This window comes from Perissodus microlepis, chromosome 1, assembly GCF_051167445.1.
Source record: "Perissodus microlepis isolate ML-2025 ecotype Zambia chromosome 1, ASM5116744v1, whole genome shotgun sequence".
NCBI lineage: Eukaryota > Metazoa > Chordata > Actinopteri > Cichliformes > Cichlidae > Perissodus > Perissodus microlepis.
The window spans coordinates 32,455,593-32,480,824 of record NC_140461.1 but is presented as its reverse complement, the minus strand read 5'-3'; the positions used below and the strand labels follow the sequence as shown (position 1 = coordinate 32,480,824).

The following is a 25,232-nucleotide window of genomic DNA, read 5'->3' as shown; positions in this document are numbered from 1 at the left end:
TCTTTTTGAAATTCCCTGCTGTACAATTATCATAGAAGCCAATGGATAGTGGGTCAAGACAGACTTAAAGGAGCAGATGCATGAACAGCATGTGGGAACATGGCAATGGAAAAGCATTTACAGTATGTGGCCTGAATTAACCAGAGGCTAAGTGAAAAGTTGCTTTAAAAAAATGTTTTTTCTGGCCCAAAGTTTATTGCCAGTTGCGTCATGCTTCTTTTTCTCTGTCTGACTTGTGATGGTTGTGTTGAGTGATGTTCTAATTATGCTTTCAAAACAGCTGAATATCAGGGCTGATTGCTAGTTGCAACACAGAGTCTGATTAACTGTCGGAAAATTCGTACAAAATAGAAGATTATGCAAATAATATAAAACTGACTTTCTAACCTGGCTGACACATGGGAAGGTCAGATAGAGCTTGCATGGAAGAAATGCTGCAATGTTTAGTTCTCTAATTGATTTGTTTGTAAACACATAATATCATTTTGATCAGAACAATTGCTCATATAATTTACAGGCAAATTACCAAAAATTCTCTGATTGTAGCATCCCAAATGGAACCACAGATTGAAGCTTTTTCTCTGTTTTGTGTCACATTACAGAAAACATCCAATTTGTAAAGTTGCCTGTTGGTTTAGCAATTTAGAGATGACAAATTAAGAACTTAGAATTTGGACTTGCTTCCTGGTTTATATTTAAATAATCAGGATAAATATTTGATTTGGAAATGTGTTGTGATGTCTGCTCTTTCTTCTCCTTTGAGTGGAACCTTTTTTGTTTCCTTGTTTATCTCATTTATCTTTCCATTGTAGTGAAGTTACAGCTTCTCCAGTGCTTCAAATATGTGCAGTGGGTCTGAGAAGTACACTGTTCCTTACAATCGAGAGGAGGAAAACCTTTAATACTTTTTTGCTTTTCTGAAGCCATCGTGATCTACTTCACATCTATACAGTTTCAAAATAAAATATATATTGGCCATTTCACTACACACTTAGCTAATGAAGGAAGACGGACACTTGGAGCTCTCCCCCTTAAAGATCTCATAATAATATGATATTTTTTTGTCCAGCAGCCAGAAAATGACACTCTGCTTTGCTCATTAAAGAAGCCAGTGAGCTGGAAGGGTTTTTTTTCTTACCTGTTAAGCAGTTCATCTGCCCAGCCAAAACTATCATTAGGATAAGGGCGGGAAAAAAATCCGTTAGAGTGGAATGGGACATTAGGTTAATGACAGAGGTGCAAGGAAGCTAAGTTCTTATGAAAATATGGTTTTGTTTCCTTTTGTATTTCCCAAATATTGCAGTGTGATGTTTCTATATAAATTATACAGGTTTTAAATGATAGCCAAGCCCTTCTTATATTAAAAGTGAGAAAGAATATAAATGTTACTCCAAATGAGGAATTCAGGTATACCTTTTTAATTTCCTGTGAAGGGCAGTGCCGCTCAGCAGAGCAGCAACCATTCATTACTTTATTACCTGATCATTGACGCCCCAGCTAAGAGGAGGGTACTCTGCCAAGAATAATAATGAGTTAAAATCAGGTTAATAATGCTACATGACGCTGTCTGTAACCTGTAACCTTGGCACTGATGACCTTGTTGTTGGCAAGGTTTCTGCTGGAGACACAGCATCTCTGACAGGAAAGCTCTTTTGTTTGACTGCGCTGGTGTATTGTCCCAGCTTCATAGGACACACAGTGAAAGCAGATAGGAAATTATATGTGGCCTTTGGGTCTTTAATCAACAGGGTATCTCCAGCAAAATAAAATGCGCTTAGATCATGGGTGGCTGTTCTTCCAGGGCAGCAGCTCGTACAAACCTCTGAGTAATTACTCCTCCTGCACTTGGCAAGCTAATGAAGGAAATTTTTAAATGTCAATGAAGTGGTGGTGGTGCTTGTAAAGCCTTTTCTTCATTTGATTTTCTGCAGTGTGCTCTCCATGTGAGTCAGGCTACACAGAGCCATCTCTAACATCCGACTGGGATTTACAATCAGTGTTGCAATCCAGCCATTCGAATGACACAACTGTTAAAAGCGAATTATTTTCCCTCTGGGCGCACTTATCACCTGAGATTAATTTAAGGCGTGAACTGGTAAACTAGCAGTCGTGATGTGAATGCATCTGGTGCTGATCAACTTTTTTGTGGTGCTATTTCCCTCTGATCTAAATTTTTAATCAGAAAAATCCTTTAATCGTATGTGTCGGTGTTGGTACAATTATTTGATCCCCTGCTGAATTTGTAAGTTTGCTCGCTTCCAAAGAAATTAACAGTCTCTGATTTTATTTTAATGAGAGAGACAGAATATCAATGAAAAATCCAGATGAAAAGTTGTAAGGTATTTTTTTGTAGTTGGTAACCAGGTTTGCACACTTGAGCAGGGGAAACCCATTGTTACTAATGTTGGTCCCAACTGCCTTTCTCATGATCATCCTCACCCCCACGAGGCAAGATCACGCATGAAGCTCCAGACCAAGGGACATCAGTGGTCATTCCCTTTTCTAATAATCACTCCAGCAGTTGTTACCTTCTCACTAAGCTTCATGCTAATGGTTTTGTAGGCCATTCCAACCTTGGTCAGGTCTACAGTCTTGTCCCTGGCATCCACTGTCAGCTCTTTGGTCCTGCCCTTGGTGGTGGCTAAAAACGAAAGACAACAAATTGCAACCAATCTGAGTCAGTCTGCACAGATGAGCGCACTCCGCTGGTTGTATTGAGTTTATATAGAGGTTGATGAGCAGCTACATCATTTTACAGCTAAATCTCTGTCCTGCAGCAATTCCATCACTACAGTATTTGTGGAGGAAATGTTGTTTCAAATTGGTTTGGGCTGGAATGTGGATATCAATAGTTCATATGAATTTATTTTTAATGTGAATTTCTGTCTATGTCGACACCTACAGATTTTTTTTGTCAAGTTATCACTATATTATCAACAGATTGCATGCACTGTAGTTCTCAAGTTGACCTCATTCTAGCAAACTGATAGCAGACTGACTCCATCTTACTGTCTTTCATTGCCATCTTGACCAAAGTGGGTTTTAAAACAGCAACTGACAGCGAGTAGTCGCAGACCTGATTCCCATCTCCAAAGCAACCATTTCAAAGGCAACAAAGTAGCAAGTTCACTGTGCACAGTAACAATGTGGTGTGCAGGCTAATCTGATATCTACTCTAACAACAAAGAAAGAAAGTTCATTGATTAGTAGGAACATGATATTGCTTCTGTTGACATTGTTTTCACATTAAAGTGAGTCCTGTTTAAAACAATACATTTGAAGCTCAATGCAAAAACATATACTGTATACCCTGCAAAATTACAAACAGCTAATGCCTGCAGTAAAGCAATGCTGTTTTGTATCTTCATCAGGCCCCTGGTATGACCCACTCTTCACTAATGTGTTACCCCTTGCGAGTTTACATGTTGACCCTCATATTAATCATTTGTTTTTGCCTAGAACAAGATAGCATGCCACTTTAATCCTCTGAACATCATTATCTCTTTCCAGCCATCCATTTTCTTAACTGCTTTTCCAATTCAGGGTCGCGGACGGGCCAGAGCCTATCCTTGCTGACATAGGGTGAGAGTACAATCTGGACAGATCGCTAGTTTATCACAGGACTGACACAGCTCACAGGGCTACTACGGATCATTAACTCCTTTTCTTTTTGTAAAGTGTGAGCCAATGTAAACTATGCTAAAAGGAAATCATCAGGACACTGGAAGCTTTCTCCTTGTTTCGTTATTTCTTTGCACTCCTGCTTAATATTCGAAGCTGCTGATGCCATATTTTTGTCTGCTTTTATATGATGGATATCTACATGCAGCCGTCATGGCCTGTGCAATGAAAAGTGTTGTCACTCAAACATTTGGCTTTGTTTTCAGGGACAGATATGAGGCTCTTAGTTCTCCCAGTAGTTTTCTTGTTTGAGGTTCACCGTTGTTTTGTGTCCAGTGTGATGGAGTGTGTCATTACCGCAGCCTTCCTCTGTTGAGCTCAGCAGGGTCCAACACACCTCCTTCAGGCAGGTGGTCAGGCTCAGGCCCCTGGTGGTGAGGACGAGGAAGAGAAGAGGAGCTTTGTACTCCAATGAGACCCAGGGGACACGCACACAGCCATACATCCACATCTTACCATCCTCGCCATCTTAGTTTCTTTCTTTTTTTTAAGTATATCTGCAGATACAGTACAGTAGTAGTGCCTTATCAGAAAAGGACACAAGGTTCTATCACCAGATAAGGTCATTGTTGAGGTGAAGTAATTATAGATATCTGACAGCATGGTAGCAGGCATGCGTTTCCTCCGGGAACTGGGTGACAATGCTAGATTAGACTCTATCTTCATATACATACTTGTAGGTAAAACCAGTCATACCCCCCCCCACACCAACAGGGAGGTAAAAGAATTTGGGTCGTTTTATCCATTAAACATGATACATCTGCCATCTTGTGAGGATATGTTCTAGTTTCATGGTAGCAGTTTCCTTTTTCAGGGAAGATGCTCCAGTCCCTTTCATTTAGTTTTACCCTCTCCACTTCTCCCTTTTTTCTCTTTTTTTTTTGTACACGTTAAATAAAAACAAAAATCAAAAGCACTGTTAAAAGAATCCTTTCTTCCCTTAAGGTTTTCTGACTCTTTGTGATTACTTGGCCTGGATTTAAAAGCGAATGGGAATATCGATTCAAATCACATGTCTGCCATCACAGAGCATAATGGCAGCATCTTTCAACCACTGTGGGTGGCAGAGCTCCAGTCTGAGCTGGTAAAGTTCAGTTCATTTTCAGCACTTAAGAGGCATGAGAGAAACTTACAGATGCCCTTTTAGAAGTAGAGGCTGCAATGACAGCTGCCCAAATTTGCAGCAGTACTTTCACTGAAGTAAAAAAAAAACCTGGGAAACAAGAAAGAAAACCAGCACATTATTTCACAGCCCTCACACCACCGCGGACCAGTGATGCAGAGGATATGATATATTGGGTGTATCAAAAAGTATTTCAAAATGCTGTAATTCCACAGTTGCCCACTGGTAATGATTAAAACAGTCTATTATCAGAATCAGAATCAGAATACTTTATTGATCCCTGGGGGAAATTATTTTTTTGTTACAGTGCTCCATTATAAACAAACATTAACAAGACAGACAATACGCTAACTAAGAATAGTACAATATATACATATACATAAAGTCAATTATTAATAAATAGCTGAAAAAGAAACATGTGTAGTTGTAGCAGTAAACTACTATTAGAAAGAGCAGATTTGTGACTTTCACATGGGTGCTGGTAGGTAGCATAACAACACCAGTGGCTGCAGTGACTCCAGATGTGTTTACAAAAGTATGAGATGACTTTCACTATCATATGGACATGTCACATGTGAACATTGGACATTTTGTGTGTAAAAAACGATTTTCAGCCATGTATTTTAAAATTTACTGTAAGTTTCTATGTCCAATGTTTTTTTTAAATAGCCTTTTTAAAGTCAGATGACTGTTTTTGATAGAGCCTGTATTTATATTTTCTTTTTGTAGCACTTGAATTTCATATTAATGACATTTAAAAGAAATATTTTTGCATCCTGAACACCCTGTATTACATGTAGTCAATGTATTGGTCAGTTCGGTTCTCAAACTCTATTAAATACATGAAAAAACAGCACCATAAAAAAATTACAAATTAAAGGAAAATATTTTCTGAATATTCCTGAATATTTTGGGGTCATTTAGTTGATCATTTACCTTAACTTAGACTCCTGGTGTGGTTAAAATATTAATAAAAAATGCAGAATAATGTTTGACTGTGTGTAGATGCCAATTCAATGAAATTTCCCCCCAAAATTGCACATGTCAAACTAATCCAGACATTTAGCCTGTAGTCCACAAACATAAAAAAACAAATATATGTTGATATATTTTTAAATATTAAAAAAAAAGACAGTAGGGTGTACTCTGGACATAAACGTTTGAGAAACTGAAAGAAAGGTGGACAGGTAATGGTGTACCGTTTAAAAAAATCTTTACACTTTAAAAAAAAGTACACAGAATTAAAAATAAAATGCCAGAAATATCAAACTGACAGTACACAGGCAGAGAAGCGTAGGGATACAGTATTTATGTCGAAACAAACAACCAAACACCTTCACTCAGGTTGGTACCTAAATGAATGAAAGCACCATGCATGAAAGAATTTTACTTCCATTATTTTTATGTCTTTATAGGAGTATCTCACATGTCCATGTGTCTGCATGAATAAATTACAGCTGCTGTGCCATCAGATCAGTGCAATTCCTCAGCATGACCAGAATTTGTCATTGTGTGGAAGGCATATTGACAATATAGCAGCTTCATGACCTGTGTGTATGTTTTTGGTGTGTGTGTGTGTGCATGCTTTTTTAATGCTTCCTATGTTGGTTGACAGCAGTTCTGCTACAACAAACCAGATGAGATTCAAGCATCTGTTTTTTCAGACATAACCTCTAGAAGAGGAGAAGTGGGTGAGCGTGACAGTGGGCAGTTGAGTGGCAGATTACTTCAAATTACAGGAAAATTATTTACAAGTATATGTGTATGTATTGTTTCCCAAATTGGAAAATTTTGAAATTTTGAAAAGAAATTTCCTACAGAGGTTTTTCAAAGTAATGCCTCCAAAGGGACAGACATGCAAATGTTGTCACTTTCTCACTTTATGTGTATGTATAGTAGAGACAATGATATGCTGTGTGAGACAGTCAATACAGCTTAGCACCTAGAATCACTGCTGTCACAGAGGTGCTACTGAGAGATGAAGTCACATAATCATTCCCTTGTGATGCCAGGCTCTCTGTTCTGAAGCATCCTAAGCACTGTATATAAAGGAGGAACACAACAGTTTTTTTTGCCTATAGCTAAAGGAAATGGTTTATGTGAACTGTAATGCAAATTTTAGGGGGTTCAGCTACAGTTATTGTAATTTTACACACAGGTACAAGCATATCTATGGAACATACAGTACACTGGCATGAAGAAAAGTGCTGATCGCAGAACTCTTCTTGCACAGAACAGTAGAAATCCACATGTAAATGAGCTGGAATTCATATCCAATCAGAGTAAATGGACTGTAACTGAGAATCATCCCAATTATTATGAGCACATTGCAGTTAGTAGGGCATAATTTGTATTCACAAAGGAAGGGTTGTCTCGTGTTAATTCTTGTACATTTTGCTCACAATATATCCCCTTTTCCCAGTCCACATAGACTGTGATGTGGATTGTGTAATACACCTGTAGTCTAGCATGATAGCAGGATGAAAGTGTAGGCTTGGCTCACACAGAACATTGCACATTATAGACAATTCGTTCTGAGCAGCAGCATACAGAAAGTGTCTCAAGGACTTCTTAGATTGGGTGTAGACTGTAATGTTGGTCATCATTTGTGTATATTGTATATACTGAATGTATTTGGTTGTGATTCCAAAACAGTCGTTCGTTGGAATGTGAAAGGGTGTCACAGCTTGCCCACTGAAACAGTTTTATGAACAAAGACTCAACAAAGTCTTACAGTGCCTAAATTTATAAAGATTCTCCTGGTGTGACTGGTGCTACAAACACCATCTACAACCATCAGGAATGCAGCTTGATCAAAAGATTCTGGCTGATCAATGGATTCTGGCTCTATTCTTTGAAAAAAAAAAATCAGGTAAAAAGTACAACATGAAATGGTTGAGATTCCAACAAAAGTGAAAATCTATTCGCAGCAGCAGTAGACTCATTTATGGGTACAATTGGAAGTACAAAACAAATATGTAGATATATGATCACCTAGAAAACACATTTTCAGTCTGAACACGTTTGTTATGAAAGCTGTTTTCTCTTGGTTGTTTTAAAAAGAAAAATCAGATTTCGTGAGCTCACTGGACTATACACTGGACTATAATATGATAAGCACCCTGAAACCCAATCTAGGTTACGCATACACACTGGGAACATTTTGCAGTTTTTTTTTTCTTTTTTAGTTGCCTGCAACAGTCACCAGTAATCTGCCACCCGCCTTCAGTGACTTGGCATTTCCCAGCTTGTGCTTTTGGCAGGGGATAAACTGAGAGCTTTGAGAATTATGTCCCATGGTGAGTCAAGTGATTCAAAAGGGACATTAACTCCCAATTTCGGACTTCATCTCTCTGCCAGAAGAAAGACACAATCATGACAGAAAATGTCTCAGGCTCAAATAGTGGAAAATTGAAAGTGGTCTGGAGTTTAGTGTGGTCGGCAGATATTGGCGAAGCAAAAGTGATGGCTGTGATTGAGACTGTTCTTTTGAAGTAAAGCTACGAAGGCTGTCAGACCTAAATAGATTGTCTAAATTTTGAAGAAAGAAAATATCTTTTTTGGATTTTTTTCTTTTTTTTTTTTGCTTTATTGAGATTGTGAAGGCAGACAGACGTGGCTTTTTCTTAGCCTTTGTGGCTTAATATTTCTTTATATTTACTTTTATCAGTATTGAATACGAACTTTGGATGCAGTAAACCAGTATTGCTGAAATCCTGACTGCCCAAGATTACATGTACTTTATTCAGTTCAGTCAGTAAATCGTTGAAAATGAGGCGGTCTGGCAGCTTATTGAAATTGACTGTCAACAAAATATGTGCTTTGCGGTACGACGTAGATATATACAGCCTGCCATACGGTGCTTCCACACTTCCAGCAGGCCATAAGGTGGTACTTTCCACATTTCAGAATTTTCTCTTCACCTCAGCCACTCCATTACCATGAATGATACCGAGTGATTCCACAGCTGCCTGACTCTTTCTTCTATGTCTATATGTGACTCTTTCTTATTTTAACTCTTGGTGATGTATAGACAGACAATGATAAAGGTTAACTGGAGCTATGTTACATTTTTACTGGTTATGGATTAAGTGGTGAGATGGCTCCAATGGAGACCTGTTACGACTCATAGCAGCAACTACAATTAGAAGGGGGTCCTGTTATGGCTGTGGCTTAGGAGGTATAGCAGCTCATCTGCTAATCTTACTGACTGCTCCAGTGTGCAAGTATCCTTGGGCAAGCTATTGAACCCCAAATTGCTTTCTGGTGCATCCAGTGGAGTGTGAATGCTAGATAGAAATGACTTAGATGTAGAGAAAAGGTAAATGGGGAAATGAGGCACTTTGTATAAAGTGTATAAAGTGCTCAAGTAAAGTAGAAAAGCACTATGTAAGACCTTTTCCATTTATTGCTAAACTTTGTCTGATTTTCTGGGTGGGGTTTCTCTTCACACTTGGCTGTGCATAATGCCACTGAGAGTGGATATTATTCACATGGTCATGTCAGGGAAACAGCTCTGACTTTGAGTGCAGAAGCCTCGCCCACCTTCTGCTCAAATGTTTTATTTGCAGGAGGGAAGGCACTCTGAGGAAAGTTGATGAGAAGGGTAGGGAGCTAAAATGTTTCAGCCAAAGGATGAGGGACTGCATAAAGTCACACAGTTCATGAAATAACTAAGGATCGCTTTGAATCGAATCATAAAAAGCTACTCTACTAGAGTTTAGTAGCTGTGTTAAGTTCAACTACTTTCTCAGAATACATCTGTGTAGAGAATGGATGATTGGTGTTGTGCAAATGAAGGCCTCGGGTTATAATTAACCTCTTTCCATCATGCCATATACAACTAAAACTACATTACATGTAGCATACATAGCAAGTAGTTTTGTACGTGACAGAATAGCCTGAAGTTGGCTACACTGCTGAAGATGAGTTGCCTGCAGCTCTTCATATGCTTACCCTTGCCCTTTTGTGTTCACATATTTCCTGCAATACTTGTAGCTAATCATTAAAAAAACATGTCCTAGTGACTGTTTAAGGATTCGTTTTATTTTCCTATACATTTTTGCCAGTCTCAGTGGTAATCTCATGTGACTGTTTCACAGTAAAAGCGTTCTGAATGTACCCCACTGAAAACTTCTACTGTAAAATGTAAACTGTAAGAAGCTGCAGGATTTTTTTCAGTATGCACTTGCAGAATGTAGTTCTGATAATGCTACCGATGCCGAGTTTTTTTAGAGTATTTTTTTAGCCTTGAGCAAATGGCTCAGCACAGATTCAGACCCAGGCCATCGCAATAGCTTTAAAGCATATGAGTTGTCTGCTGAATCTGGTGAACTAAACTGGTGCCCAAAGGGCTACAGTTATCAAAGACGGAAGAAACAACATACTAAAAAAATTCACACTTTTGGATACTAAATTCCTTTCTTCCTCCATTTACCTTTCCTTTTATGATCAAGATTTCTAGATCAAATTAAACCACAGTCATCTGTATGGCTGGGTACCACCACAGGGCTCGCAAAATCGCTAGCCCTGCCCTGCCCTTCGGGCTATCATAGGAAGGAAAAATATATGTCAATGCTTTTGCATTCTTTCGGAAATGTAGCTGGGTAATTATGTCATTGGCATCGGTGAGCCAGAATTTGCGCTTTTTTTTTCTGCTTTCACTTTGCAATCGCGCGAACTGTGTATAGAGAGCGACAGTACTGATTGGTGAGTGATGATCATTTGCACACCAATTCCTCTGACATCGTCTCATCAATCGATAGTTTACTATGCAAACATGACAAGTGAAATCTCCTGCAGCAAGCTTAAACATGTGAGAGGTTGATCGCGCAGAGAATCGCTGAGCGTTATGTGAGTGCGTGTGTAAAAGCAGCAGGATATATATTTTAGTTCTGCTCAGCCAAATAAGACAGTTCAGGGTGAAGAAATGACCACAAAACGGAAAAGTTATGACAAATCAGACTATAAGGCAAAAAGAAAGTACAGCTTTATGGTTTCATGGACAAAAGAATTTCTGTGGCTGCAATATGACAAGCTAAAAAACCAGGGGTGCACATAAGTGGTCCGCAGGTGCGCATTCGCTGTCAAAATAAAAAATGCGCACAAGATAAGAAGTTGCAACGCGTGTTTGCGTACATAAGATTTTCTGGAGGAGGACAGACATTTGTTTAGAACTCTTAAAGATGTCGAAGAAGCAAGCTCCTTTAAGCAATTACTGTGGTGTTCCTCCACCTCCAAAGAAATGTCAGAAGGAGTCCGAACCACAAAAGAAGCGCGTATTCTCGGAAAAGTGGTTGCAGGAGGTGAGCTGGCTTCAAACAAATGATGAACGCACAGAGATTTGGTGCAGAATGTGCCGTGAAAATCCCACTCTAGCGGACAAAAACAGTGCCTTTTAAATGGACGCAAACACGCGTTGCAACTTCTTATCTGGTGCGCGTCTTTTATTTTGACAGCGAATGCGCACATGCGGACCACTTTTGTGCACCCGTGTAAATAACATAATGTTCTGCCGGGTGTGTTGAACCCATGAGAAATGCAAGAAATGCATTATTGCTCAGTCTGCAATATCTTTCCCAGAACAAACACCAATTGCAAATAACATACTAAAAATAAACCTGAAAAATCTGTTTAGAACAGCGTACTATGTTGCAAAGAGTGAACTACCACTGGCACAATTTAGCAGTCTTTGCAAACTTCAAAAAGCAGATGGCCTAGATCTTGGTTCCACTTGCCTCTTACCCATGACTACAGTGGAAATTTCAAATTCAGGATCTGACACAGACTGATTCATGTTCTACATAGTTCTTACAAGTTCATAGAAATTTCTGTTCAATTAGAACCAAGTATTTGAGTTGATGATTGTAATTTTTATACAATGTTGTAATTTGTGTTTCAACAATTTTTTGATTAATGTTTTGTTTCCGTTACAATATTATACTTTAATGTATAATATTGTAAAGGAAACAAAACAGGAAACAAAACATCAATCAAAAAAATGCTCTCTTTTTTATTTGGGCTACTTAAATTTATTTTGGGCTACCAAAAACTGAAGAGTCCCTGCCCGAAGGGCTACCAGGGATTTTGAAATTTTGCAAGCCCTGCACCATGGTAAATATATATAAATATATAGAAACACAGTCACTGCAATTATTCACTGATAAAGTGTTTTGTGCGCTTGACTACAAAACTTTACCCGTTTTCATGAAATCCTGGCGAGAGACGTGCACCATTAATCACACTTTACCCTATGCTAACTAATGTATGTCCTGTGAGAATCAGCAGCCAGACTGCTAATACACCCGGAAGCACATCACTGTTCTAATTGGCATTGCTGTTCTCCAGTGTTCCTTGTGTGAAACTCCCAGTGTTGATCGCTGCTGAGCTGTTGATAGGAAAAGGTGAGGGAAGACAAAAACAGCAAAGTTGGAGGTTGGGAAAAGGCTGGGTAGAGGAAAAAAAAAGGTATGATCACATAACCTCTACATTCTGTATTGCGGCAACATCTTGCCCTGCAGGTGGGAAATCAAACACTTATGGTATAAATAGCCTTGAGATACTGCACCACTTTTACCCCAGCATGGAAAAAACAAAATATGTGTTCATGTCACAACATATATTTAACAAAATCAATGAATGCTAATCTACCCACTATGTTAGGTTTTTATTTTATTTTATGTTTTATTTTATTTTTTTCACAAGAAGCTGTCGTAGCCACGATTTGCTAGCATTGTGCTAAACAGAAGTGTTGTTTTGTAATATATGGTCCTAAAAGAAAGCAAAATTGTTACTACTTTCAGTAAACTCTGTGGGCTAACATCCAGGAAAGTTCAAAGGTGCGTCAGTTTGGATACTTAGTAAGTAGTGCTGGTGTACTGCCACTGTTTTCGGTAGGGTAGTGAACAATTATAACTAGGCAGGCCTTTGTCCACATCTAATTTTAAAGTCCTAGTTTTTCCTGTTAGACAGCTAGCTAGCGTTAGCGTCGCCATCAATGCTGATGTTTGTTGTTTTAAAATTTGACTGATACTCCATTGCCCACTAAAAAAATTAACTGGAACCATTGCTACATGTAGCCACCCACACTTGTCTATGTGAACTGAAGTATGAAGTCATAATTGCAAGTCTAAGTATGGAAGTATGAGATTTGAGACAGAACACAATAAAGAAATCAGCTTTCTACTCATATTGGCTCCTGTTGTGAGAAAGAGGAAGGAAAAGCTGTCAAATTATTCTCTGACATCCTCAAAGAGGCCCATTGCAGCCCACTGGCATCTGTAAGCCCACCTTACTGGAAGGAATAAATGGTGCCAAATGACACTGAGGATGTTTGCTTTGATAATGCCAAAGCCTGTTTGTGTCTGTGTCAGGAGTCGGGCGGTTAATCCAGCCTACATTCCAGGTCCTGATATCAATGCCGTGTTTGAGAACCGTTGGGCGAGACTGGCTGTCATGCTTGAGGAGAGCAGCCGTTGCTTTACACTGTCTGCTTTCTATGAAAGGAAGGGGGTGTATGGGAAGGAGCAGGGACACATATTCTGTCGGATTTACTTTTCTATTCAGTTGCGTTGGATCAGTACCTCGTTCCAGGCCAGCACAAAAAGAGAAACCTTTCTGTATCTGTGTTGTTATCAAATCATAATTGCTTTTTTCTTCTTTTTTTTTTCCTGTTTTTTTGCAGAATTTATGAGCGGGTGATAGACCCTCCCCAGATGGAGCTCACCCCAGGCAGTGGAGTGTGGCTTGGCCAGCATAGCCACAGACATGGTCTGTTTAAGGTAAGACTCCACAGATAATATGCGCACTTTATGCACCTTAGCATGTTTCACATTCAACATTGCCAGGTGTAATTGGGCAGATTTACAGTAGGTTGTGTGGGGGAAGAACGCCAGCTGTAAGATGCAAGAGTAAAGTATGGAGGGCTTACAGAGGAGCTGCAAAAAGCGCAGCTTGAGCTTTTCCTCCCTTGTTTCCAAGCCCATCACAATGATGTCGATTTTTAATCGGTGCTTGTTTTCTCCAGCTTCTGCATGCATTCGCAGCAGGGAGCAGATATGGCAGGGAATCACAAGGACATGCACATTCCCTTGATATTCCTACCTCTACTGCCCACCCGTCATGCAATCAATGGGCCTTTTTTGTCTTTGTAACACTGATTAGCCAATAGGCCCTTTTGTGGTGTGATTTATGTCTCCTCTTCATGCTTTGACACTATCGCTGCTGCACATGAGCACCATTCCTTCTCCGTTTACCTCCTCCTTCATCCCTTCTTGCATCGACACTTCAAGGAACTCCTTCTTTTAGTCAAAGACTCTGGTCTTGAAAGACAGAGCCCCATCAGGCAGTTCCCTACCTGCAGTCAGCTCGGTGCCTTCCATGTGCAGGAAGCACTAAAAAGTGTTTGTCAGCAGCCAAGACAGACAGTGTGGAAGAGCGAAAGCTTGTGTGAAGAGACTGAGGGAATGAGGAAGTTCTCCCTTCAGATTGACGCAAAGTTAAGATGAGAGATCGTGTCTGACAAGTGCAGTAGCTCATTGTATCAGTGACCTGCTGCTTTGTGCATGATAAAGGTTATTTAGAGCTGCGCGTTTCCCCTCCTGTTCACATCATTAGTTGTTACAGGAAAAGTGACGTCCAGATGTCTGAGACCTCCAGATTCACCTTTTCTTGAAAATGTAGTGCTGTTATTTTTTACATTGCAGTTGATAATATTAGATGAACAATTCAAAACCCTGTTTTCTTTTTTGATTGCATGGAATTCACACAAACTCATACTGCTACAACTGTTCCAAAGAGCTTCTTATGAAGTCAAGAATCCTTAGCTTCCTGTGCTGCTCTCTTTGAACACTTCAGTGTAGCCACAATTTCACGCTTAGAAAACCCCTCTCGACTGATGACACTTCCCCTGAATTCTTTTGCTATCTTTCCCACTATCACAGTGCTACTTAGTATGCAGCGTTTTAGCTGGAAACTTGAGGTGCAGCCATATTTTTAGCAGATGAACAATAGTTTATGTAGTTTTGTACAAGCCGGGTAGGTCAAATCCATGTCAACGGAAGGCAATTCCTGTGAGGGATCCAGCTCAAAAGTGTCCTTTAGTCTGAGAGAATTAACACGGTCATTGCTGCAAATGCGTTTTGCGGTTTTGAAATAATGCAGAGATGCGTTCTTTATTTTACTGTTATTACTTATAGATGTCCAGCTGTATGATTACTTCCAGGCTTACATAGAAATGTAGGAGAATTTGGATCCGGTCTGTTAGACGCACTTGTATATTTTTCGCTGCCTGCATGCATACAGGTCACATGTTGCTCATAAAGCAACCTCTGAAATCGTAACAATGGTTTGTGTTCCAATTAGCATCCAAGGTCCTGCACGCTCCGTTTTGCGTAACTATTTTTAAATCCCGGTAGCACTACAACCATGTAAGCTAGCGCAATAATTTTTTTTGCATATGAAACCGGAGTTGTACTTACATCTTATGCCTAGGTCATAGTTTCCTTCCACGTATAGCTTTGCAAAAACTGCATAAAAAGCACTTGCAGCAACAAAAACATAATATTCCAGAAACACGCTTTGCCGATCCGATCAGCTGTTTGTAACACTTCCTACGTCCATCAGCGTGAACTATCACATGTCCGCCATGACCTGGCCGAAACCGGAAGTGACGTCATTTTGCGGAAACGTAGTTTTTTACCATCAGGACCTTATGAGCCTATACTGGTGTTTTTAAAAGTTATGTTTGACTTTATGACTTTCTGTGTCGTTTCTGGGATGCTTAGGACTCATATTGCACTGCTGGAAATAGTTTATTTTGATGCATATGCTGTTATTTTGCAAATTTGCATTATAATATTTATTTTCGTTTCTCCTGCAGTATATAACAATTGGTGTATTTCAAAAATAAAACTATGAAGACACTCAAAATAAAGATCCTGTGGTGGGAAACTATTTTGTGCAACTTTTTTGTATTTACAGTTTTGAGGGATAAGCCTCTTAAATTTCTCTAACTAGAAATATATGTTAAAAAAACAAAAACGATTTTCAATTTTTGTGTAGTTTATTGCACTTTTTTTGCAGTTTATGTAATTACTATGCACTTAATGCATACATATTATTAAAGATTTGGGCTATAATGGTTGTATTGATGTATAGCAACTTGAAATGCTCCCAAAAATGGCACTACAGCATGTAAAAATATAATATAAGCTCTGGCGGACTTGGTTCTATGGTAGGTCTTAAAGGGTTAATATTGATATACCTGTATTTAAAGCACAGGGACACAGCATGCCTCCAACAATACACTATTGGTACCTCTAAGTCATTAGTTTAATCTGTGCACAAAGAGAATGTAGAAAGTTTGAAAATGTGGCATTGTCCAACTTCTTTGCTATTCTCCTCACACACTCCCTATTGCTCCTTCCTTTAATCTGCTAAAGACGAGAGGATAAACTTAGGTCTCCTCATGTCTAAAGCTGAGAAGGGCTTGTTGGGAAACGGGAGAGGAAAAAAAATAAATAAAGAGGCGAGGTGAAGGGAAGAGAAAAATAGCCAAGAGCTATAGAAGTAACACTGCAGATAGAGATAGGGGGTGAAATAAAGCAGCAGCTGTAATCTATCGCATTCAGTGTGCGGGAATGGGATAATGATAAGACGGGCTAACTAGGCCTTTAAATAAAGCATATTGAGCCCTTGCAGTAGCTTGGGATGCTCTTCATCCTCTCAACACTCCTCCTCCAGGGAACCTCTCCATCTGAGGGAGCAACTGTAATAAATTATCTTTATCTAGAATCCATTGTGCCAAGGATGCTGACTCCTCAGGGACTCCGCAAGCTCGTTTGGAACCGCTGCTTTTGTGAAACGCTCTATGTTTCATGCACTACAGGACAATAATGAATCTAGTATGGACAATGATGGAAAGCCTGAATGCATTACATAAGGCAGTGTGAAGTTTCAGGAGTCAACGTCTCCTTTACCTTACCTGCGTCTCACTTTGTCCTCTGTTGCCCGGTTGTTTAAATTACTTTCTCATCTTTTTCAGTGCATCACTCAAACATTACCATTTTATCCTTTGATATGTTCGCTCTCTTCAACCCAGTATCAGTGGTAATACAGTAATAATACAATACAGGCTGGGGTTAATTCAGCCTACTTTATAAAGTAAAATGGAAAAGAAACTCTTGGGATGAATGGGAAATTTGCACATTTTGGAATAAATTTGAATTTTTTGAAGAGCTGAACTTTAAAAAATCCTCTATGTTTTCCTTGTAGTTGCTCTGCATGCCCTTGTTCATAGTTTAAGAGTAGGGTTTAGGGCTTACAGATTTTTATATCAGTGTATGAATCATTTGTATTTTTTCAAAAGTACTAGTTGCTGGACAGATAAATAAGACTCTGCCATTATTCATTTCTTAAGTTTCCTTACCATAAGCGCATAAAATAAATTCTCAACTCTTAAAACACGATTCTATGTGCTTAAATTTAGGTTAATGTCCTTGTTATGTCACAGAGTGTGTATATCAGGAGGGCTCCCATTAGGTTCTAGTGCAAAATAATTTTCCATGCAATTGGACGACTTTTACAGCTAAGTAAACTTTTCAAACATCATTGTTTGAAACTGAAGCTGAAGAAATTGTGTGTGCTCACAGCATAAGAGGTTCATGTGTGTGTATGTGGGTTGTCGGGGTTTTTTAGCTCGAAAACAGAACAATCCACTGTTTACTTACCTATGCGTGGCATTACAGCAGGGTGTAATGAGCTGTCTCTCAAGTCTGCATATGGGGGTCAAAGTTTTTACTGTTCCTTTATGCCCTTTTGATAGGTCGATACAAACACAGTTAATAACATTTGATGACCTTCAGACCCCGCTAGAACACGGAAATGTCATGTTGTGCATGATCAAATGGAGGAAAAAGTACTGCTGAATAAAATCTCTTCCAGGATAATAAACGTCTGTCAGTGCTGCCTCAAGGCAAAGCTTTGGCCAACCTGGCCTTTAGGGCGTCACTGAGTGAAATAAGTATTTGATACTCTATAACCCAGCTAGAATTTTGGCTCCCACAGATTGTTTGACTGACTGATTGTAATCTCAATCAATGACAGTCAATTGCAGATACTCTGGATCTCAACTCCTATATAAAGCACACATGTCTACAGGATCAATTTCTTCCATTGCCACATCTTCACTACTGTAGGCAAGACCAAAGAGCTATGAAAGGTAGTCAGGGACAAGATTGTAGCGCTACACCAGGCTGGAATGGCTGCAAGACCATCAGCAAGAAGCTTGGGGAGAAAGTGACAGCTGTCAGAGGGATTATCCAGGGATGCAAGAAATGGCCACCAATTGCCCTCAGTCTACAGCTCCATGAAAGATTTTGCATTACAATACAGGACAAAACTATACAGGAGGAGCTTGTTAATGATCTGAAGGCAGTTCGGACCACAGTCCCCAAGAACGCCATGTTTGGAGGAAGATAAATGCTGGGTATTACCCAAAGAACACAAACCACACAGTCAAGCATGGAGGTGGAAATATTGTACTTTGGGGCTGTTTTTCTGCTACAGAATGACTTCTAATTGAGGAGCAAGTGGACAGCGGCCATGTACTGTAAAATCTTTGAAGACAACCTCCTTCCCTCAGCCAGCACACTGAAGATGGGTCATGAATGACATGAATGACAAGCAGCAGCCAGTAAACCTAAAGGATTTAGAGAGTTTTAGTAAAAAGGAGTGGGCCAAAAATCCCTCATAAGATGTGTGCAAACCTCATGACCAACTACAAAAACCATCTTACCGCTGTGCTTGCCAAGAACTAAGTCATATTTTGCTTGCATATAAAATAGTTATTTCACTCAATGACATGCAAATCAGTTCATCACTTTTATGTAATGTGTTTTTTTCTGGACTTTTTGGTTGATATACTGGCTCTTTCTGTTAAAATAAAAGTACTATAAAAATTAGAGACTGTTCATTTCTTTGGAATTGAACAAACTTACAAATTGAGCAGGGGATCAAATAATTATTTTCTCCACTGTAATTTCATAGCAGTAATTGTTGAACGGACACATAGACACAAATACTTCCATACCTGGATGAGCACCACTTTCATCAGCCATATTCATTCCTTTTCCCCATCCTTAGTCAGAACCGAACTTTAAATCAATCCTTCCCTTAAATCCAAATCCCAAAGGCCAACCAAAGCTTGAAGGTGCCCAGAAAGCCAAGGTTGCATCACTTTGAGGAAAGCCACTGGTTTCTCAGGAATGCAGAAAACTCACACACACACAGTCTATGTGTGCATGCTGATTGAGCCATATACTTCTAGAAACTGGCCTTTTTTGTTTGTGCATGTTTTTAGTACATTTGTACATTTTTACATTTGAAATTATTTGCAAAAATATTTAAGTTACAGGCACAGAACGAGTATGAGCTTGACCTGGGGACTCCCTGCCTTGGTTTAACAGTATTTTAGAGGACAGTTTTATACCCAAATTGAGGAATTACCCCTTTTTTAATTCAAGGGACCAAATATAATTGAACAGGTGATACTTTAGAAAAATTACCAAACTTAACTGTATTTTTAATTGCTTTCTCTATATAGTGAAGCACACTGACTTCAATGCGGCTGAACTGACAATTTTCAGCTTTATTCGAAAGATGTTAATATTCACATCAGATGAACAGCGTAGGAACTCTAGTCTGTACTCAGGGCCAGGCTGAAATACTAATTAAGTCCTACAGTCTGGAGTCGGCTCAGGCCAGTCTTCACACATTTAAAGCAGGTCACAGGCTGAAAAATTTTTCGAGAGAGTATTTTCTTTTCTATTTTCTGTTTATTGAAATCTTTTATTCTCAATATTACATTGTATCAAAGAAAACTCCACTGCAAATATCTATATCTCAGTGGTATCGTCTTGTTCATTAACATTGTTGATGTGATGTTGACAATGTTTTCAAGCTGAAAGCACACAGTCTGATGTGCACTCGTCTTTACCTCAGTTTTGAATCGAAATATTAATAGCGTTTGTCTGTCCTGATAAATCATGAAGGTAATCTAGTCCTAACAAACTGTTAACTTAGCCATTTAGTGAAGTGGAAAAAATTACCATCAGTGTTTAATTACTGTAGCTCTTTTCAATATGTCTGCATTTGTAATCAGTGACCAGCAGGCCGTTCAGAAGCCTAGGACATCCCAACTGACACTGGGTGAAAGTCCATCAAGGGCTGAGACACAAACACTCATGCGCTCACTTGCGTGAATCAGGTTGCAGTCATTAGTTATTGCTAGCACGCCTGAAAACACGGGGAATTATGCCCGGACAAGAGGTCAACCGCTGCACCGCTAAGTTGCCCCTCTTATTCATTTCAAATCCAATGTGCATAGATAAAAAACAGAGAAAGGTGTCACTGTCCTATGCTGTATGCAGCTTAAAATACAGCTGTGTGATGCTCTCATACTGCAACACTGAGAGTGTGGTTCACAGAGACAAAGTTTGACAGTGCAACATATGTACTGTATACGTGTATGTTTTAGAGAGAGAGGGGAGTTTTTATGACCTCTGTTCAAATTGCTCACTGATCACTGACAGTGATGTGCGGTCAGAGCTGCTGTATTACACCACTGGGACAGGCATCTGTGATCTACACCTTCATTTCCATTCGATGTGACACTGACAATCTTTTCTTCACCATCCACTGCTCACACCGCCCGTATGTGTGAGAGAAAGTGTGTGTGTGTGTGCGCGCGTGTGTGTGTATCCTCAGTCTGTGCTGCAATCCTGTTTGCCTAGAGGCTCCCTCTCTTTCTGTGAAATAAAGGCAGGTGTTGCTTGCATCACAAGGCCAGACCAAATGCACTGTAAATAGATTTGACACACACAAATAGCAGAGAGGACGATGCAGATTGTGCTTGCGGTATAGAATTCTAATGTCCTTCCAGCATGTGTTATCAGGCACTGCTTCGAAGGAATGGAGAGAGTATATTACCCCCTGTGGTGCGTGTATGTGTGGGCAAACCTGCGTGTCACTAGTTCGGTTTTCCATTAGAGATGGTGCCTTTTTTCCAAGATTGTTCCTTGTGGTCATCATGAAGCCTCTATTTACCAGTCGTCCACCTCTAGAGATAGCCTTTCATTCAGAGTGATTGACAGCCAGTCTTTTAAAAGAGAGAACTTTCAGTCATAAGCCATATACTACTGCCTGTGTGTGGCTTTTACTCGAGTTCAGTTAAAACTGATGCTGTAAGTAAAGTACAAGAGTTAGTTTTTAAACTGCTGCGCTTGTGAATTCTGACCATTTCTGAAATAGACACTGGTTCTTCAGCAGTCAGTTCCAAACTTGTTTTTAAATTGCTGTCTGCAGTTGAATGCTAATTCTACATAGTTTCTAACATTGCACTTTCAAACAAGGAAGCTCTCTGTCCTCTTTGATTCAGGTGTGGAATGAAAACACTCCACTTGGAAACAATAGAATGAGAATGCTTTATGATGAATACAGACCCTTTTGTTATTAGTAAGCAGATATCTTTCCTTTCCTATAAAGTAGAAATTCTTCCTTGGTATTCTAAAGAGCTTGGAAAGAAAAGCATCTGGACTTCTCTAGGTTTCTTGAAAATGTTTCACCTCTCATCTGAGAAGCTTCTTCAGTTCTAAGAGTAATTGGTGGAGAGTCCCAGATTTTAAGCCCTGTGGGAGTGTCCCCAAGAGGGTCATGGACCCCCTATTGATCCTATTGAGCCTAATCACATGAGCAAAGGTGTGAAAATGGGTGTAGGTCACAATCAGCCAAGGTTTCAGGTGAACCATTGTGAAACCTAGGCTACGTCCACACTAGCCTGGATAGATTTGAAAATGGCGTTTTCGTCTGAAAACGCTCCGCATCCACACGAGCATTTTCAGTCTTTTTCACAGAGTTGTGCGCCCACAAAACGGCTGAAAACACTCACGTTCCAGTTCTGCACATGCGCAAAAGCGAGCGAGACTTAAGAATTTGAAGAAAAGCTATCTGAAGCATGTACAAACAGATATTAATCTTTTTTAGGGCTGTCAAAATTGAGAGCAATCAAAACAACTGCTGTATAATGCCCTCCGCTATCTTTGTTTAATTGGTCACATGACTGCATCACATGACTAAAATGCATCATCGTTTTAGAAAGTCTGCGTTTTCGAGTGTCCACACTGCTATGGGACAGCTCTGTTTTGAAATGTATGGGTTTGCGAGAGCGTTTTCAAAACGCAGCTTTTTTCCTCAGGGAAAACGCTGTCTCATTGTGGACGTAGCCCTAGTTCAACGTTTATTAGACTCTGAGTCGCAATGTTGGTGAATCTGTAAAGAGTATTCGTGAGTTTGCAGCAGATCATCTCTCATTTCTCAGGTATAGTCTCACTTTTCAAAATTATATTAAACAATCTTGTCAAAAACTCCATCGCCCTCTTTCCTAGACATCTTCATCCTGATCATAGCCCTTATGTCCTGATTACTGATCCTTCATCAGGTCCTCAAAGTAGTCCTTCCATCTTCTCAGCACACTCTCTTCACTTATTAACACATCATCTCTTCATCTCTGTCCTTAATCATCTTAATCTGGTGCACATCCTTTCCAGCTCAATTTCTCTGCCTAGCCAACTGATGTTCATGAGCCGCATGTGTGAGCTTTGAGTGAAAAGTCTAAATAACTGACAGTTTTAAATGGATTTATTTTATTTATTGACCAAATTAACTTTTTTTTCTTTTTGTTTGTTTTTAGTAGTAATTGACAATAGTGAATATCAAACATGTACCTGCTAAACAGAAGTACTTTTTTTTCTTTGTGAGCACATTAATGTGCTCAAATGGGATCCATTATGGTCTTCCTCATTTTCTATCGCACATGTGTCATCATAATGGTGAATGATGTTTGAAATGATGAAGTCAGTGTATGAGCAAGCTATCTAGGAGTAAGAAGCTGAAGCGTTTTTCTGCTTTAGGTGCTCTGTTTCAGACCATTTTTTCAACTCTTGGGTCTGTATGGTGTCAGTAGTGTCCTTATATGGTCGTCTCAGGCACGCCGCTCTAGCCATGAGCAAAGAAGCCACATCCACCTGCTGTTTAAATCTCCTGTCACAGGATTTGCCAAAGGCTGTGTTTAAACTGTTGTAAATGACTTGTTGGCCTGTAATCTGTGAAACATATGTCAAACCCATCTCCCTTGAATGATGAAAAGTCATTCTAAGCCACAATCAACATTCCTGTCACAAGGGTAGAATGACTCTGTTTACCAATATAAAAACATTTCACATAAAAAAACACACAGAAACATTAATTTTGACACAACACTGGCAGCTAACCAGAAGATAGCTGGGAGGGGAAGAGGGCTATAGGGGCATGTTTCATACAGTGGGTGGAGTGACGGGGTTTGCCTTAAGGCCCAGTGTAAGATAACTAGAGGTTATTTCCAAGTCTAAATCGTGAAAGCTACACTAGTCAAGCCCAAGAGTGTGATTGTGGCGATAGAAATGAATATGTCTTTATTTATATTGTCTCCTTTTCTCTTTTCACTCCACCCTCCCTCTCTGTTGCCAGGGCATCATTCAGGATGTGAAGCTGATTTTTGCTCCCAACGGCTACATCACGCAGTGTCCAAACCTTAACCGTAGTAAGTACCGTGATTAAATTCATGCATAGTATTGAGTATTAACAACATGATTAAAAAAAACTTTTTCCCATTAGTGTGTGCTATTAAAAAAAACAAACTGTAATGGGCTGTGTGTCAGCTGGTGGTCACCTCTATGAAAAGCTTTGAAAGGCTCCGTCTCGGGTAAAACCTCTCTCCATTTTTGTCTCCTTCCTCTGCTCTGGCAACGTGGCTTTATTGTGCTGTATTTCAGATTCAGTGCAGCCTCCTCTCTCTTTGGCTCCTCCATCTGTTTACTGTCAAAAAACAGATTAAGATACAGGGCCACCGCTGCACTACTGTCTCTGTCACTTGATCAATAAGGCAATCACACCTGGGTGCTTTATTGCTGATACTAACAACAGGCTCAATCCTAAGACAAAGAGTCTACAGCTATGTAAAGCTTCCCTTTTGTTTACTGTTGGGTGAGCTGTGGCCAAATAAATGTAGTCATTCTAATGATTTCTGTCTTCTCCTCTGTTGATCTCCTATTTAAATGCTTTCCTGTTGCTTTGCTTTTCTTTGTCTCTTCTTTGTTTTGGTGCTTGCTGTTCATCCCTTGAGCCTGTCCCACCTGCAGTGATTTCCTGAGCCTGGTGCAAGGCATCATGGACCTTCAGGAACTACTGGCTAAGATGACCTTGAAGGTACGAGCAAAGAATAACCTCCCACACAGAAAACTGCTATAACTGAGTCACAAGAGAATTAGAACCCTAGGAGAATGTACAGTATGGTGTACCACCGCAGTAAAGAGAGGTTTTTCAGATAAAAGAAACAGCCAATTTGCAAAATGCTGGCAACCATGTCTTAAAGGCTTAAATAAGGTACCAACTAATACCTTTTTCAAGTTGCAATCTGACATGTAAATAAAAAATAAATGAAAATGAATAAATAGCTTCCTTCTTCAGTGCAGCTGGAGAAATCCAGCCCCTTTGATTTTGTTGCCGCTTTCACTGAAGCACATTGTTCTGTCTCTTCTGAAGTCAGCGTCTCGTTTTTGTTTAATTTCAACAACGCGGTGCCCAGTAAAGACATAAGTTATTGTTAGGGAAACAAAAAAGAAACCATAATCTGTCTTTAGAAAATATGATTATTCCGCCTGTTATTATTGTGAGCATGAATCAAAGCAGTTTTTAAAAAGAAAAATACAAAAGATAATAACGTGCACGGGAAAAGAAACAGAAAACAGACAGTTACTTTGTCCCAAATGGTCGTTCTGTTTCTACAGTTTTCACTTTGAATACAATTACTCCACAACAATAGAAATAAATGTGAATGCACCCACTTTGTTAAAACTCCTTGGTCATGCAAATTACCTGTTTATAGAGTAAAAACGTTGATGGTAAACCTCATAGGGACAAAGTTAATCCCACTTAGCAAATGTTCAGCGTCTAAACAAAATTTAGATTTGGTCAAAAAATGAAAGTGAGCTGTCTATAAAATGTGCACCTTTAAAAGAGAAACCAGCAAATGCATCAAATACCTAACCCAGATCTTTCTTGTTATATGACATTGCTTAGCACCACATCACCATGCCACCAAGTTTATGAATACAATATCTTGAGAACAAGGTGCTGTAGGATTTTCAAACTGATGCCATTAGTGCATCTCCTAAAATCTCTGACATGTTCAAATGTCGGTCACGTTTTTTGAAAATCTTATGAACACGATAAATCGAGAAAGATGTCACCTAGGATTTTCAAATTTATACCATACGAGTTTCAGTCTCAAAATCATCAGAGGTCAACTTTTCTGAAAATCACCTAGTATTATCAA

At 39.4% G+C, this 25,232-nt stretch overlaps 1 protein-coding gene across 1 annotated transcript in view; it reads left to right on the top strand.

Moving 5' to 3' along the window:
- The window catches only part of LOC146394112 (protein kinase C-binding protein NELL1-like), a 292,613-nt gene that overhangs the window by 79,968 nt on the left and 187,413 nt on the right, over positions 1–25,232 (top strand). The window contains exons 5-7 of the mRNA XM_084952387.1: positions 13,488–13,584; positions 23,366–23,438; positions 24,021–24,103. Of these exons, the coding sequence (XP_084808513.1) occupies positions 13,488–13,584; positions 23,366–23,438; positions 24,021–24,103 (253 nt within the window). The remainder of the gene's footprint in view (positions 1–13,487; positions 13,585–23,365; positions 23,439–24,020; positions 24,104–25,232) is intronic.